General features: G+C 26.0%; 1 protein-coding gene and 1 long non-coding RNA gene across 5 annotated transcripts; one reads left to right on the plus strand and one right to left on the minus strand.

The window, feature by feature from the left end:
* Positions 1-1386: 1386 nt before the first annotated feature.
* LOC111033503 lies at positions 1387-11625 on the minus strand. Of its 4 annotated transcripts, none has more exons than XM_022314258.1 (15): positions 11515-11625; positions 9628-9742; positions 8530-8854; positions 8082-8185; positions 5781-7688; positions 5622-5714; positions 5456-5545; positions 5190-5279; positions 4806-4893; positions 4443-4753; positions 3468-3601; positions 3000-3152; positions 2416-2558; positions 2144-2353; positions 1387-1403 (listed from the first exon to the last, which is right to left on the minus strand). In XM_022314258.1, the coding sequence occupies exons 3-15, from the start codon at positions 8832-8834 to the stop codon at positions 1388-1390; spliced, it is 3645 nt and encodes a 1214-aa protein (XP_022169950.1). In that variant the 5' UTR covers positions 8835-8854; positions 9628-9742; positions 11515-11625; the 3' UTR covers position 1387. The 4 variants fall into 4 exon arrangements, with proteins under 4 accessions (XP_022169950.1, XP_022169951.1, XP_022169952.1 ...); XM_022314259.1 differs by lacking the exon at positions 11515-11625 and adding an exon at positions 10044-10115; XM_022314260.1 differs by lacking the exon at positions 9628-9742 and having other exon boundaries at positions 11515-11624.
* Positions 9949-11615, plus strand: LOC111033505. The gene is made up of 3 exons (XR_002604426.1): positions 9949-10018; positions 10081-10251; positions 11533-11615. It is a non-coding gene; the product is annotated as an uncharacterized LOC111033505 (long non-coding RNA).
* Positions 11626-14834: the final 3209 nt, after the last annotated feature.

Raw genomic sequence — 14834 nt, forward strand, 5'->3', positions numbered from 1 at the left:
TCATATATTTTTATAATTTTTTTTATTTTTTAAAGAATTCTGCAGTTAGATGTAACACTTATCATCTTTTGAATTTCTGCTGCTCGAAAATCTTTATGTGGAAATCCTAGATTAAAGTAAGTAATAATAATGCTTCAAATAAGTTTTTTAAGTTGCTTAAACATATTTTGAACTAATATATTATAGTTAAAATATTTAATTTGTACAGATGTTATAGATATTTATATTTTTTTCACAAATTATTATTTAAAAATAAAAACAAAAAATAAAATAAATGTTTTCAATGCAAAATTACGTACTTCAGTACTTGTAGATATAGTGTATAATATATAATATATAATGTAAAATTACCTTTATATTGTAGACAATTTAGCATAAATAAATAATCTTTGGCATAATTTTGATATAATTATCCAGCGACTTGAGCGACGCGACTGCTTGACAATGACTAATGAAAATAGCGCACGTTCTATTTCAATAAAACAATATTAGTCATGTTTGAAGACAAAAATGTTGCGTTTTGTCTACGTTTTATCAGTGCGCGTGTTTTCCATAAAATATAAAGGTTTTATTTTTGATTAGTCATAATAAAGCGACTTTAGTCGCCTTAAAGCAGTTTTGCTTTACCAGTGTGCACCCTTAGCAAAAATTATTGGTTTCTGCTTCGTTCTTGAGCGAGCGATTTGGCCTACAATGATATATTCAATTTTTTAGCAAACCCATTTCCTATTGAAATATTCTCAAAGTAGCACTACGCCGTTTTTGGGACACGGTAGCCTATACATAGCTTACTCACAATATTTGAACAATTTAAGTTGTATAGAAACACATTAGTTAAAAATGCCATGTACCTGTATATATATATTTTTTAATATTACGCCATAAAACCAAAATCGATTTGGTAAAAACTAGACTTAAGTAAACATAACAGTTTTTTCTTAATTTTTTTTTTGTTTTTCCCATAGCTTTTCTCCGATAACTACTATGAATTTTCAGTTTTGACCGCTTCAAAATACCAACTCGATTTACTCTCACATCAAAAAAAATACTGAAGTTGAAAATCTAAGAATTATTAAACGTCTTATCGTGCACACATAAGAAAAATAATAAAACATTGTAAAATCAATATATTTCAGACAAAAACAATGTTATACATAAAAAATTATAGTTTAGTAATGAGATCACATACAATGAATTAAAAAATAAACGAATTCATAAAGTATCGAACAGCAGAGTAAGTTAACCCAAATAATCATTGCCACACATAAATTAATATGATACAATTTCATAATGTTCAAACATGTTTTTACAACAAGCTTTGCCTGTCAAACAATAAATAAATAATTTTAATAACAATATGTATAAATAACAAGTCGACTTTTTTTGTTTATGGCTTCTTGTATCTGAAAAAAAAAATTTGGACACTTTTATATTAAATCACCAATAATTATAATAATATTTAAGATTGTTTTTCATTAATAAACTAATATTTGCACTGAATATTGTGAACAGTAAAAAAGTTTTAAACTTTAGTACATTTTACAAACTAATAAATTAATTATTCCCCTATGTTCTACATTATATGTGCAATAATTTAATTTCTTAATACCACTCAATTATTAAAACAATTGAAACCAAAAAACTATTCTGTTTAAAATTATTATAAATTATTACATGGTAATAGAAAAATAGATAGTTTTCTAAATAATTTTCAAAACTGATTTTAACGAATTTGAATTTATGAATGAATTATGAAAACATAGAAGTAACATTTTGGCTAAAACTTGAAACATAATTAACATTAGATTACTACAATTGTAGCAATTTTATTCCTTGAAATTAATAAATATTATTAAAGTAATATTAATATATTACAGTGATATAACTAAATAAAAACTTTAATGATTAATACATTTCTAATAAAATGACACATCTTATTGATTTTAAAATAATAATAAAATTGTTATTCATATGGGCGGCAATGAATGATGCTTTGACAATGTAAATTAAACAAAAGTATAATAAATTCAATCATATTTATCACCACTTATTACTAATAAACAAAAACATTTATTAAAATAAATTAAGAATATTACTCGAATAAAAAATATTAAAAGAGTTTATTGAAGAAAATTGTTATTACCCTATTAGCTCCAATATTATTTCACTTTCAGCAAAACTTTTTGCACTATTAAAGGATAATATTACACTTTTCAACCGCTCCAGATTTGAAAGGCCAATACTATGTAGAACTGTGTTAGTTTTTTTATAATGTACTGACATAAGCATTTTATCCAATACATAATGTAGCCAGTATATATTTGTGGCTGGTTTGAACGATTCCCATTGATCACTACATGAAAATAATTTAAAATTCAATCAATTACGATAACAAAATACAAACATAATGCTTACTTAGTTTCTTTTCTCATCATACGATAAATATCAAATTGATAGTCACCAACTGAAGTAAATAATTCTGTATCTTTAGAGAGATCATTAAATATATGATTGGAATTATACGTCATTCTACTTAAGGTGTAATCAATTATTGTTATCTGTCAAAATAAATTAATAGTTAATTTTATTGTAATCAGGGGTTTTAAATTTGAGAGTATTAAGAACACTATGTTATACAATTTTTTAATTAAATTTGAGATATAGCAGGGCAAAAAATGGCGTTGTCTATTTTAATAGTTTGGATTTTCATGGATAGAAGCAATCTATAAATTTCACCAAAGGTTGAAAATGGGCTTGTACAGTTTATGACATATCATGACAACAATCTATTAGTGATATTTATACAATTAAATAGCTATTCTAATGCTGTAAATTGTAATATGTTTTGTTGTTAACAGATACTAGTATTTATTCAATTTAAAAGTGTTCTACATTGGACCCTAAGAATTCTTTCTCATTGTTTTATTTATTAAAATAATAATATTTATTGGAATGGTTTTAGTATCACCAAATAAGTTTGTACAAAAAATGTTATGTACCTTAATTCCTCGAGATGGCACATCAAAATGTTCACCCTCCAGTACATAAGCTATTTTCTTGTTTGAACATTTTTTTATTAAAATATTACCAATATGTAAATCACGGTGTTCGAACATGTATGCTTCCTCAGCTACAGCTAATCCAAAAACAATCTGAAAAACAATACACAAACTCATATAAGTTTAAATTAATCTATAGATCACAGATTGTATATAATACAAGTTTAATTATCATACATATTATTCATGATATATATAAATATAAGCCACTGCTTACTATATAATTATTATAATTATTTAGATTACCATGAAAACTATAAGCTTTTTTAGTTGTTTATGAATAAATAAGTCTTAAAATTTAATACAAATTGAAATGATAGGATAATAATTTTTCCTTATTAATAATTAAATATTTGTTGTTTATTTAAATATAAATTAATGAAAAATAAGATGTTCGTAATAAAATACCTGTAAAAATGCAAATAATGACTGATGTGCCGAGTTGAAAATAAAATTTTCAACATCAATACCACCATTTTCCATTTCCAAAATCATAAACATTTGATCCTCTGGCAGTATGTCAGGATTATCGTTATCAGAACCTAATCATAACATTATATTAGTACATTATTGAAGTACTTAAAAATTATTTCAATAAGTACATTTAAATAAGTTGTCTTTATTTTAAGTAAAAGATTTATACACAAATGTATTTTTTAAGTTTATAAGAAATGTATATATATCTTCACATCATGGCAAAACCACTGGGATGACATTCCATCCAGTAACAAACTAAGGAACGTCAAAAAAACAGTTGCAAAATGGACATACCCTGAAAATGCATCTAGGAGAGAACAAATAATAATCAACAGAGCTAGAATAGGCCACTCCAATATTATCCATTCCTACTTAATCACTAAGGAACCAAAGTGTGACTCATGCAAAACCTCTCTTACAATCAAACACATAATCATCAACTGCCCCAAATTCACATCTGCACGTCCTCCTCAAAAATGCTACATCACTCGAAGAAGCCCTCAATCAAACCAACATCGCCAATATTTTCAATTTTTTTAAATTAATTGGTTTAGATGATAAATTATAAAATTATAATACTCCCGTTTATGACATATGTTGTTTTTCTCTTTCCTTATATTGTATAAATACTTTCAGTATGTAAATAACACTACGCTAATTATCTTTGTAATTGAAGCATTTAATCAAATATAAAAAAAAAATATATATATAATGGTAAAATTAGTACTGGGGGTATATAAAATGACAAGCATTTTTTTAAAAATATATAGTCCACTATTGATTATAATGAGATAGGTTCAATTTGATCTTCAAAATATGTTTGCTACTATAAAAATGATAGCTAGTTATGTCATCGAAAAAAAAAACAATAATATTATATTAACATTAACCTTAAATTAATTTTACCTTTATCTTTGTCATATTGTTGCCAGTAATTAATCAAAATACTAGGATATTTTCCTTGAACACAGGAAACACGTTTGAGTTTACAAAATGAACTTGTTTGATTCAAATTACTTTTGTACCACAACTTATTTAACTCTGTAGCTATTACAATTTCACTGTAGACTTCAAACATCTTCTTCTGTTTCTCACTATTAATATTCACTTCACCTTCTATAGGAATGATTTTGACAATAGTGCATCGATTGCCACTTGAGTAGCTAAATACTTCACCATATACACCTTCTCCAACCTTTTTCCATTTATTTGTACACCTTAAAATAAAAATTTTATAATAATAGATAATACGATAAATGTTATACATACTTTGGGCTTAACCATGATTCAAAAGGTATTAATTCTTGTTGACAACATACATCAAAAATGTAACTTCTGGCTTTTTGATTTTCAAGATCTACATTGCACAAATTTAAATTTAATCAACTTACAACACCTAATATTTTAACCATTTATTATTTTAAAGTTTTGAAAACATGTGATTATTGTGGTCACACCTCTTCAAACTGTACTTTTTTTTATAAATAATAAATATTTAATTAAAATTTTCTTTTCCTAATGGTTTACAGATTTAACTTATAACGTGTAAGAAAATTTCATTGGCATGTGCTTATAGAAAGTATATCTTCCTAGCCAAGTATAATTTATAAATTACACTAATATGAAAGCAACTAAAATAAATATTATAATTACCAGTAGAAGTTATTTGCAAGTCTTGGCTGGAATTACACATGGAACTTTTTAAAATATTTCTTTGATCTAAATGTTGATAAATACTAGTATCTGTAAATAACAAAATATATTACAAATTATTTTTATTTTAATTTTCATAATGATCAACTATTTTAACTCACACACATTTAATTAGAATGTGCTTAAAGTAAGCATATTTTGCTAGCCAAATAGAATAAATAAATTGCACATAACATGAATACAACTAAAATAAATATTTTAATTACCAGTAGAAGTTATTTGCAAGTTTTGGTTGGAACTGAACATTGCACTTTTTATAATATTTCTTTGATCTAAATTTTGATAATAACTAGTATCTGTAAACAACAAAATATATTACAAATAAATTAATTGCACATAACATGAATACAGCTAAAATAAACATTTATTTACCAATAGATGTTCTATGTAGATATCTTTGGTTGAAACTGCACATTGAATTCTTAAAAATATTGCTTTGATCTAAATTTTGATGAATACTAGTATCTGCAAACAACAAAACACATTACAATTTACTGGATTGAAGAACCAATTTACTTGTCTGAACATTACTTATAGACTGCCGTCGTAATACGTCATCAACAGTATAAGCCCATTTACGTCCTTTGGTGAAATTTAGAGACTCATTCATGTTTCTATCCATAAAACTCCGAACAATTGAAATAGAGCGACGCCACTTTTTGCCCGGTTCTAAATGAAAAACTGTTGTGTTTTCCTCTGTCATAATGGTCTCTAATTGACTGGACTCTTCAATGACATCCAAGCCTTGAAACCGAGAAGCATATCTCTTTCGTCGCGACATAGTTACAGACAAATTTGACTCGTTGATTTCTAATATGTCATTTGATACACTATCAGAAATATTCATCTGATTTTCGGTATTGGTTTTTTCTTCACATTTGATTGTGGTTACATCAGTTTTTAACTCAGTACTTTTATCATTTAATAATAGATTATTATAATCAGCATTCTCTTTTATATGTAACACATCTGTACATGTTTTTTTATAAATAACAGTATCTTGTTCCAAGCTAGATGAACTTTGTAACATAGAAGAACCATTTGAAATAATTTCATGTTTGTGGTTTGAAGTGTCGAGAGAGATGTCTAATGTATGATCTAATTCGCAAAATAAACTTTCCTTCTTAATTGATTTTTCACACTGCCCAATTGTATCATCAATTATAATATCAGAAAACTTGGCTGTAACATCTAATAAAATCTGAGATTCAGAATCTAAAGAAGAACAATTTGATTGTTCATTGTCAGATTGAAGTCCAACGTTTTCTTCAAATGGTATTAACGAAGTTTGATTATTTTGAGCATATTCACCTTGCTTATTATTGTCAATTCTGTCTAATATATTTAGCAATCTAAAATCTAGTTGGTCCGCAGAAAAGTTCTGGCTTAAGCTATTACTTGAATATTCTTTTTTTACCATGCTCTGTATCAGGCGAGAAGAGTTCTTACATAGAGATGGAGTTCTACATTTATTAAGTTGAAGTAATTTATAGTCTTCATTGTTCGGATTATTGACAAAAGCTTTATCGTTTAAACTATTTACAGATGCATAATTAACATTTGATAATTTATTGTCTTCAATCGCTTTACTTTTATCAAGCTGATAACATGATTCATACGACAAATTTGCGCACTTAGACAAATCTTTATAATATAAAGTACATGTTTGACTTGGTTGAGACTCCTCAATAGTTAATTCTTTAATATTATCAATAGTTATGACGCTATTCTCTCTGTTTGATAGAGAACAATCTAAAGACAACATATTATGATTATCCTTTCCAGGTGAACTTTTACTGAAATATTGTAAAGATTGAAATGGTAAGTTATTTAAATTGGATAATGGTAATGATTGCTTCTGCTGTTCTATTGGATCCAATTTTATAGTTTCATAAGTTAAGACTGGTTCAAAACTACACATGCTTATGTGTTCCTCTGTAGTTATAACATCTTGATTTCTCGATTTTTCTAAATTAGATTCTTCATCGCAAAAAATATTCATAACTTTTTGATACCAATTTGAATTTTTTTCTTTTGAGTTTGGATTAGTTTTTTTTTTAAGTCTGCATACTCTGTTAGAGCTTTTATTAGATCTACTATTTTCTGAATACTTGTTTTTTGATGGTGGAAAATGAGAACTAGATATTTGAACAGAATCATCAAATAGGTTATTATATTCAAAATCTATTTTGCTTGATATGTTAGAATTATTTAAATGTGATTGTTCTATTTGCAAGGGAAGTTTTGGAGAATTAAGGGTATTGATAGTATGCGGCAAATTTTTCTTTAATTTTGTTTTTTTTCTTTTTTTTGAAGAAATACTATTGAATTTGTTACCATAAGCAAATAGCATTGATTTCTGTAATGGAGTAGAACATTGTTCTTTAGACAAAATAAATTTGTTTTTTAATTTCTTGATCGAGATCGGTGTAACTCCAGCTAAAAAAAAAATTAAATATACTAAAAACGTTAGAACAATTATCTAAATTAATAAATATTGTATCACTTTGTTTTCATAAGTATAATAAAATATTATAAAATAAACTAGTTAACTGTACCAAAATAAAATAACATTTTAAAAAACTTTTGAGCAATAAAAGAAGAAAAATTAAGCATATAATGTCTCAAAAAAATTCACTAGTATGTAATAAAAATAAAATACAATGCTAATATAGGTAACAACAGTTTAGTTAAGAGTCGATGGTGGTGTATTATAGCAAGTTACTCTGGCTAATAAAATATATTTTTATATTATAATCAAATTTTTAAATTGCTTAAAAAATAATTGTATAGCTTATTCTTAACTGTATTCAGTCATATTTTATCTCATACCTTTTGAATTATTTACAGTATTCAAATTTTCCTTTTTCTTTTGAGTACTTTTTAACAATAGTTTTTTCTTTTTATGATTACTATCTAAATTGTATTCTGTATATCTGAAACACAAATGTAATTATTAGTATCTACACACAAATAATTCAACCAAAATCATAATCAATGTTATATTGTTATTGGTTTCAATGCAACAGTAAAAATTTAAAAAATATAATGTAATAACCAACCAATTATACCCAGTTTCCATATTAACACAATGAAATTAACAAACTGATATACAATATATGTAATTAATCCTAGACATAATGTCTTGTGATGAAACAAAGATGTATTATGAGGTAAATTAAGGTTATATTTTTAGTTAAAAATGTGTAATAATCCTTAATTTGTTGTTTTAATAGTATCAAAGCCAACAATTTTATTTCATATTTAAGACATAACTCACCTCTTTTTTGAACTCAAATTATTTCTATGACCATCTAAAGTAGAATGTAATTGCATTGACCATCCACCAATAGAATGCTTCTGGCTTTCATCTTTTTTTTTATGTTTAGAAGGCTTGAACATGGTAACTGAGCCACTTGGTTCTGGTGAAATAAATGTTGATTGTGGAACATCCTCAATACCCAAACATTTGTCAAAATCGTCATTTAAATCATCATTCCACAGTGAATTTTGTCCTAAAAGTTGGGTACGTCTAGGTTTCCCGTAAGTCTTCACAAATTTTGAAGTATTTGATCCCTCAGCCATTTTATCAATTTTTCAAACCGCTAATGAACGAAAATTAATGTATGTATTATTGACTATTGTCCATTAATAAATTATAAATATAATTATAAAATATGATTTATGTATTGTTAAAAATTTAAAACATGAAGCAACTGGGAAGGAAATTGAGGTATTTATTTAGATAGGCAGTCACCCAATTACGATATAAATTAATTAACAGCATACAATTTTTACACAAGATTATAGCTAAAAAATTATATTTTCAACCCTTAAGGTGCATTATCCCTGCAGTATCTATGTAACAACTGTGCATAAAATAACGCTCTACACAAGTCAATAACGGATTATACAAATGTCAATTTTTTTTCTTTGGTCAAAAGTATCAATCTGCAGCCAATTTTATTCTAACCTTATTTATCTGATAACATTTCTAAAAATATATTTTTATTTGTCATAATTTAATTTTCAAATTTAATAAAATTAACATTTTTAAAAATTTGAAATATTCAAAAATCTAATAGTAATGGGTAAGGAGTTCAATTTCAAAAATATGGCTAAGTCGTTTTCAAGAAAACATTATGTGGTATTCAAATATGTTTTCAGAAGTCTTATCTGATGACTAGGATAGGCGGTACCTATCAGCATAAGGTAGTAGAAAAATGGGACGAGATTGATTCATCTATTTAAAATAAAATTCCCAGTAACAAATAACAATCATAAAAGTTAAAAACATCACACATTAGTTCAATAAAAAGTTATATCAGTACATCACTTATATAAATATTAAAAGCACGTAATTAAACGTTACACTTACCGATTAATAAATCTACTAATCACCGTGATTTAAATCAAATAACTGAGTGTACCGACTTTACTCTGTAACTTGCGCTTTTTGATAGACGACGTTTGTACCTACAGTTTGTTTCTACCTATGAGAACAAAGGGCAATTAAAAAAGATAATTTATTAGAAGAAAAATGGGAGACTACGGACAGGCAGACACAAGACATTTAAATTATATAAATCAAAATATTAAATAGGTAGGTAATAAAATAAGAATAACTCAAATCTTAACGGACACTGATAAGAAGTAAATTGCTTAAACTTTTTGTTTACTAATTTGTTATCTCTACCACAGATTAAAGCGTGTTTTCGGGTAACTGTGTTTTCATGGAGGCGTCGGGCATTGATCAATTTAGGGTGGAGGTAACGAAAACGAACTATTTGCTACCTGTCCTGTTTACTGATCGTTGATAACATTGTTTTAGGCTGATACCACCTACTACGGAAGATGGCTAATGCGGAATATTATATGACTTGAAGTTTGTTCGTCACTAATTAAACCACAATAATTGAAGATATCTATAGCCATAATTAAACGAAAAATATGTATTATACGTTATTATTATGTAACTGAGACACCCGAAATATACAAAAGTGTATGTATCTGACATAGACTAAAAGCAATTAGTGCAATTGCGTGGGTAAGAGGAGGGGGGCATTTTAAAATGTAATTGTGTGTCTAAAATATAATAATATACCTACTTACGAATAATATCTTAAAAATGACAACAAAATAACTAGAATCGTTGTTATTGTTTTTAATATAATATTTCGTCGAAATTTGAACATAAAACAAGTATAAAAAAAACTGTATTTATATATTATTTAGATATTTTGTTTATTGAATTAACTACCTACCAAAGCATGTCCAAAATTGTCAAAATTCTAACTACAAAGTACAGACGCTCATAAAAAAACTTATTGTGGATTTACGCTCAACTTTTTTTTAAAAATTTACACGCACATGAGTTACAACAACTTAACTAGAACCTATATTCTATTACATTTTCAAGTTCTTTGACTTGTATTCAATGCTTGTAATTGATGAATTGAATTGTTTACTTGCAAGTTGCAATGGCCAGTGAGTTAAAATGCAATTATTGAACTTTCATTAATGTGCCTATTCGCCAATACAATTCGCCGGGGCAACAAATTTTGTTTGTGCAAAAAAAGCACAATTAATAATATATTATACTAGCTCATTTTACATTTAAGTCATGATTTTTAATTTAAATTTTTTCAAAATATCAATATTTGTATGGATAACATTTTAATTCAGTCAACGTAGTAAAAATTGAAAATTCAAAAAGCATTAACCTATTTTAAAATATTTCGAAGACAATTTTTTATAATAGCACAGATTATATTTAACATGTAATAAGTGTATAAACTTGACACCTCAAACATGGCTTAATTTAAGCTTAAAACCGATTTCGAATACCGGAAAACCGTTAAAAACCGAAATCAATTTCAAGCTGAAAAAAATACCGGTATCAAGTTTTTTTTCTTCCATGAAATACGGAACAAGTACCCCAATCCTGGTAGCTTAGATATTAGATACATACTGGATAGGGCATAGACTATAGAGCAACATTACAGCTGAAGCGTAAACACGCGGTCTGTGCTTGAAGTCTCGGTCCAAACGTATTTTTGCGCATGCGTCAGAAATTAAATAGGTAGCGAGGGACGGGGTGTGTATTATCAAGTATTATAATATATTTATATAAGGTAAAACTATAATAGAAGCAAGTAAGTAGCTAAGTTATGGTCATTTTAAAATGTCGTTTCAAAAGTCATAACATACTTAAAAATAACAATAATCATAAAAGCCTACGTGGGGCTTTACATATTAATCTTACCTTTAAATTTTCCAATAGGTCAATTCATTTCAATTACAACGAACATTTGCTGCCATATACGTGTGTAAGACGGTGGCAACACAATATGCAAATAACACAATATGTCTCCTCAAAAAAATATTCTCCATTGGAATATAAAATTAAAACTGGGTTGTCATTCAAAAAATTAAAAAGCTTCAATAAAAAAGAATGAAAAATACTTAATTATTTATTATTTTTTTAAATGTTGCTTAAGACGTTTGTATTATTTTTTTATTTAATAAAATTCAACATTCCCAGTTTATGGCTATCTATATCTTTGGATAATACAGAACAATATTAGTTTGTGATTACTTTAAAAAGATAATTATAAATAGATATAGGTACGAACAGATGTATATAAAGATGATTTATCTATATAATTACATAATTACAATAACTAAATGCAAAATTCCAAAATTATATAACAATAAAACATACACAGATTATAAACTGGAGGTAGGATTCAACTCATGAGGTCGTTTAGGCGACTGCGTTTATACGTCGTTGAAGTGGTGGATGGTGGATGATTATGAAGTGAGCATGTTGAGTTGAGTACCTAATGAATTATGGTAATTTTTTGATTAGGTGCGTAATGGTCTACAATTTTAACAATTTGGAGGTCTTTATGAACGTTTTCTTAACTAATGAATCCGGGAGCATTTGTAATAATTCTTAACACTTAATTTTGAATTATTTGGATTTTTTTTTAATGTATAGCAGAACAATTTCTCCAGATTGGACATGTATAAGTAATTAATAGCAGTAGTTAGTTGTTTGTATATTAGAATTGAATATTTTTTATGAATAACTGATTTTTTGTTTATTATTGGAAATAGCATAGATAGGAGTTGGTATGAATTGCATTGTAATTATTATTGTTTATTAAATTATCATAAATGGCATTTGAGCTTTGAGTATTGCAGAGTGTTCGGAATTCATATACGTTATAAGTTTCTATAAATCCTATGTTAATCACTTATGTAGCCAGGATTATTTTCAGTTGTGGGGGGATGAGTGTTTTAAATTAACCATTGTAGGGAATTCACACACCATTGGAGTCGTCAATCTAATAATGATAAGAAATAAAGCCATGCGTCCAGTTTTATATACTTGAAACACTTAGTTAATATATTTTTTTGCTTAAGTACGGGCGAGTGTAGTATGTTAATAAGCAACCATACCTCCTCATGACAACGCCACTGATTTTAATTATAAATATTTTATATTACTTACCGTGACTTGTAACATGTTGTAAGCATTTTTATTTGAACAGTGTAGGTACTTGATGAAATTTTTAATATTATTTGTCGTAACTCATAACTTTAAATATACCTATATAGTATATGTATAAAACTATATAAATATATTATAAGATAAAAAATAATATCTAAATAATTAAACCTCTTTAATATACATACCTTATTTCTAATCTAACCCTTCAGGCATTTAAATTGTATACATAATAATTATATAGTTATATAATATTATAGTGTACGAGTATAGTCTATTATTTATATGTATATAATAGTAGATACTGCAGCGTTCGAGTTCATAAATGTACATTTTGGAGTTTTTATATTTCAGTCTAAGTACTTTGCTAAGTACCTATAAGATATAAATAATACCAAATATTATAATATAATAATTAGTATTAACTAATAATATGTCAAATATTTATTGCAGAATCATAGTTGTGAATTACAGTTAGCATTAGTAGATTTCCCCGAAAACTATTGAGTTTAAAAAATAACAGATCCAGATGATTTAAATTGTAAATTTTTGTAAATTTAAATTATAATATATTTTATTCGTATTTTGTATGCTTTTATAGGAACAAAAAAATTAATCGAATATTTTATATAAAAAAGCCAAATACCACACACTCGTCGTTACATGTCATATAAATATTAAGAGGAGATAAATCATCGGGCAACGCCATGCAGGTATCAGCTAATATAAGTAAAAGTTCATAAAATATCTGCATACCTGTATGTACAATATTATACTATAACTATATATAATTATAGTAGTTATATAAAACAAAATATTTTAAAAATTCCAAAAAAAGTATTCATTTGATGCCAAGAATCAAGATACTTAATTTTGAAAGGAATGACGCTACTGCAGGATAAAATACACGAACTTAGTCCATTAGAATATAATAAGTAGGCGCCACACATAAGCAATAAGCATAATTTTTAGAAATGATAAATAAAAAAAACACAGAAAATTAATTACAACCTTTATTGAATTACGAATAATTACAAAACAATCAAAATGGGTTAATAATATTCGCTAAGATAAATATCATTTATTATAACCAAGAGAGAAAGCAATATACCTATATTGCACGTACAACAGCTACTAAAAATTAATGTTTTCTCAATAGTATATTAAATACATAATATTTTTTAATCATTAAATATAATTCTTAAACATTATTAATAATTAAGTTGTAATATATATATATATATTAATAAATTTATACGTAAATGTATGTTTCCATTCTAATTTTGGTCTTAGCTAATAGATACAAACCATTACATAATAATTGCATAGTTAATTTTAAAACCACAAATAGAAAGGAAAACAATGTGTACGTCGTTTTTATAGGTTCGTTCGCGCCCATAAGATATTTAAGTGAAAATTCGATCAGACATCTTTAACAGCCAGGTACAAAAATTATTAGTTGGTTAAAAAAATTGCAATTATTATCACTCGATTACATGGTAATACATTTAAAATTCATAATAATTAAATATATATATATATATATATTATGTATAATATATACGTCTCATCTTAAATAAAACAAAAAATACCACTAAAAGGCCACTTAGTCACTTAAAAAAAAATAAATAAAATAAAAATAAAATGGGTCAAAATGCCATAAAATATGTATTTTTCTTATAAAACATACGATATAAGGCAAATCCATTTGATAATGTCAGCAGTGAACTTTGAGATTTCGTTAAATTTAAGTCTCCGATACTCGTTATTTTTTTTTAATTTTTATTTTTTTTATTATATAATGTATATAATAATAAAAAAAGACGTCCAAGTTAATTTTCAGGCGGTTTCTTATTTTATTTCTCAAAGCAGAAATATAAACTATTAAATAATAATATAATGGTCAATAAGTTTCCATCACCGTCTAGGTATATATTATTATATAAATTAATACGATTTAAAAGTTAAAACATTTCAATTTCATTATTCATTTCTAAGTATATTCTGTGACCAATTTGGATATATTATCCATACATAAATATATATATATATATATATTTATATATGTA

This window comes from Myzus persicae, unplaced genomic scaffold, assembly GCF_001856785.1.
Source record: "Myzus persicae strain clone G006 unplaced genomic scaffold, MPER_G0061.0, whole genome shotgun sequence".
Classification (NCBI taxonomy): Eukaryota; Metazoa; Arthropoda; class Insecta; order Hemiptera; family Aphididae; genus Myzus; species Myzus persicae.